Here is a 1794-nt window from a genome sequence, read left to right as displayed (position 1 = left end):
AAGAGAATTATATGAAAATATGCTGAGAAGAAGAATATGGAACAAAAAAAATGGAATTTCGGAACAAAAAAAAGGAGTTTAAAGGTGGGGGGACAGGAGATTTTTCGTAGTTTTTTTGTAGCTAGAGTATGCATTCTACCGTCACGGTGTACAACGCTTAATGTCACTCTGCGTACAGCTGCCGTCCTCGCCTTTACGTATGCAATCGGGCGTGCGCTTTCTCTTTACCCGCGTGGCTCAGTCGGTAGCGGCGCCGCACCCTCAATCATCGCCCTCACACTCAGGTAAACGATTCTGAATTAGATCTGACTTCATTCTGAATTAGATGTGTGTTCGTTCGTAAATAGAAGTGGCATGATCTAATATAGAATTTAGCTGATCTAATTCCGAACGAACACCGAATGAACTACGAACGAATTAGATCTAATTCCGAACAGACCAGCGGGATTTCGGAGCATCGTAGCGCGCGCTTTTAAAATTTTGCTTTCTTTTCAACGCCATTCACTTTATTTATAATAAAATTTATTAAAAAAGAAAACAGAACAAGTATGAGAAAAAGAAAAACATTGATTAAAATGTAGAAATAGGAAATCGGAACGAAAATGAGGGGTGTGATACAAATGAATGAATGGGATCAGCAAAAAAGAAAACGATGAGATCAGCGAGAATAACAGGACCTATGAAATAAGAAAAAGTGACAAAATTTATGAAAAAAAAAATCTCAATTCGAATTCTTCCGCTCGTCCATATTTTCGATTTTGAAAATTCTCTTGTCATAGTTTCCGGTTGTAGATAAGATGGATATTCTTTATGAAATGAATGTTGATTTAACTGAAAAAAAGAAGTTTTTGGCTTTGTGATGTCGATAATAAACTTACTTGAGCCATTTCAATATAATTTCCGTACTCAAATCTTTGCAAATCCAAATAAATTCATCAGAGCAGTTGTTTTATACAACACATCCCAAATTTTTGAATCGTTTTAATCGGGTCATGACACATTTGGTGGAGAGCCTGCAATTTCACGCATGTTTCTTTTTCCACCCGACTTTCGAAAACTAACCTGCTCACGGCGAGACGCAGTTTCCGGAAGTAATACCTTCTCGACTTGTGTAAATTGAGCTCACTATCAGAGCAATTTAAAATCTCTTTTTTTCTTGTTTTTTCGGTGATCCCTTGCATCGTTTTTACGTAATCCTTTAAGCTGAAAAGGGCAAAAATTATCTTACCTGCAGAATTTTTTCCGAATTTAAAATCTTCAAAATCGGCGTATTTTTGTCAATTCATAGAATTACTGTCTTCTATAGAAGTCGTATATATAAATTGAACTTTGAATATTCAGCTGTCCCTAAAAAAATTCACCTAAAATTTTGCAGAAACGTGCACAACACATTAAAATATGTTCCAGAAAATATAGTTTAAATAATTGAGCAAAAAAAAGGCAAAAGTTGAGAGAAAAACCCATTTTCCTGACGAAAAAAATTTAGGACAACAAAAAAAACAAAACAATTCATCCGCGGCAGCTGAGTCATTGACGGCGCATTTCTCGTGGTAACTTCGGTATTAGATCTAGTCCTGATCTAATTCCGAATGAACTTAGATCTAATTCCGAATCGTTTACCTGAGCAAGTTCAACTCCTCGAGGGGCATCTTTGAACGGAATTTCGAGAACATTATTTTTTCATGTCCCCCCACCTTTAAGAAACTATTAAACTTTTTGAAATCATCAGAACATTTTGACAAATTTTTAAACAGCAACTTTCGGAATTTTAAAAATTCATTTTTTTTTAATATT

The 1794-nt window shown here is 35.2% G+C and overlaps 1 protein-coding gene across 1 annotated transcript; it reads right to left on the bottom strand.

The window, feature by feature from the left end:
• Positions 1–570: 570 nt before the first annotated feature.
• On the bottom strand, positions 571–887 carry CBG18475 (the record flags this gene model as incomplete). The annotated part of the gene is made up of 2 exons (XM_002634574.1): positions 571–831; positions 879–887. The coding sequence occupies 2 exons, from the start codon at positions 885–887 to the stop codon at positions 571–573; spliced, it is 270 nt and encodes an 89-aa protein (XP_002634620.1).
• Positions 888–1794: the final 907 nt, after the last annotated feature.

This window comes from Caenorhabditis briggsae (genome assembly GCF_000004555.2).
Source record: "Caenorhabditis briggsae complete genome, chrIV, whole genome shotgun sequence".
NCBI classification, from domain to species: Eukaryota; Metazoa; Nematoda; class Chromadorea; order Rhabditida; family Rhabditidae; genus Caenorhabditis; species Caenorhabditis briggsae.
This window is presented reverse-complemented; position numbering and strand designations above follow the sequence as displayed.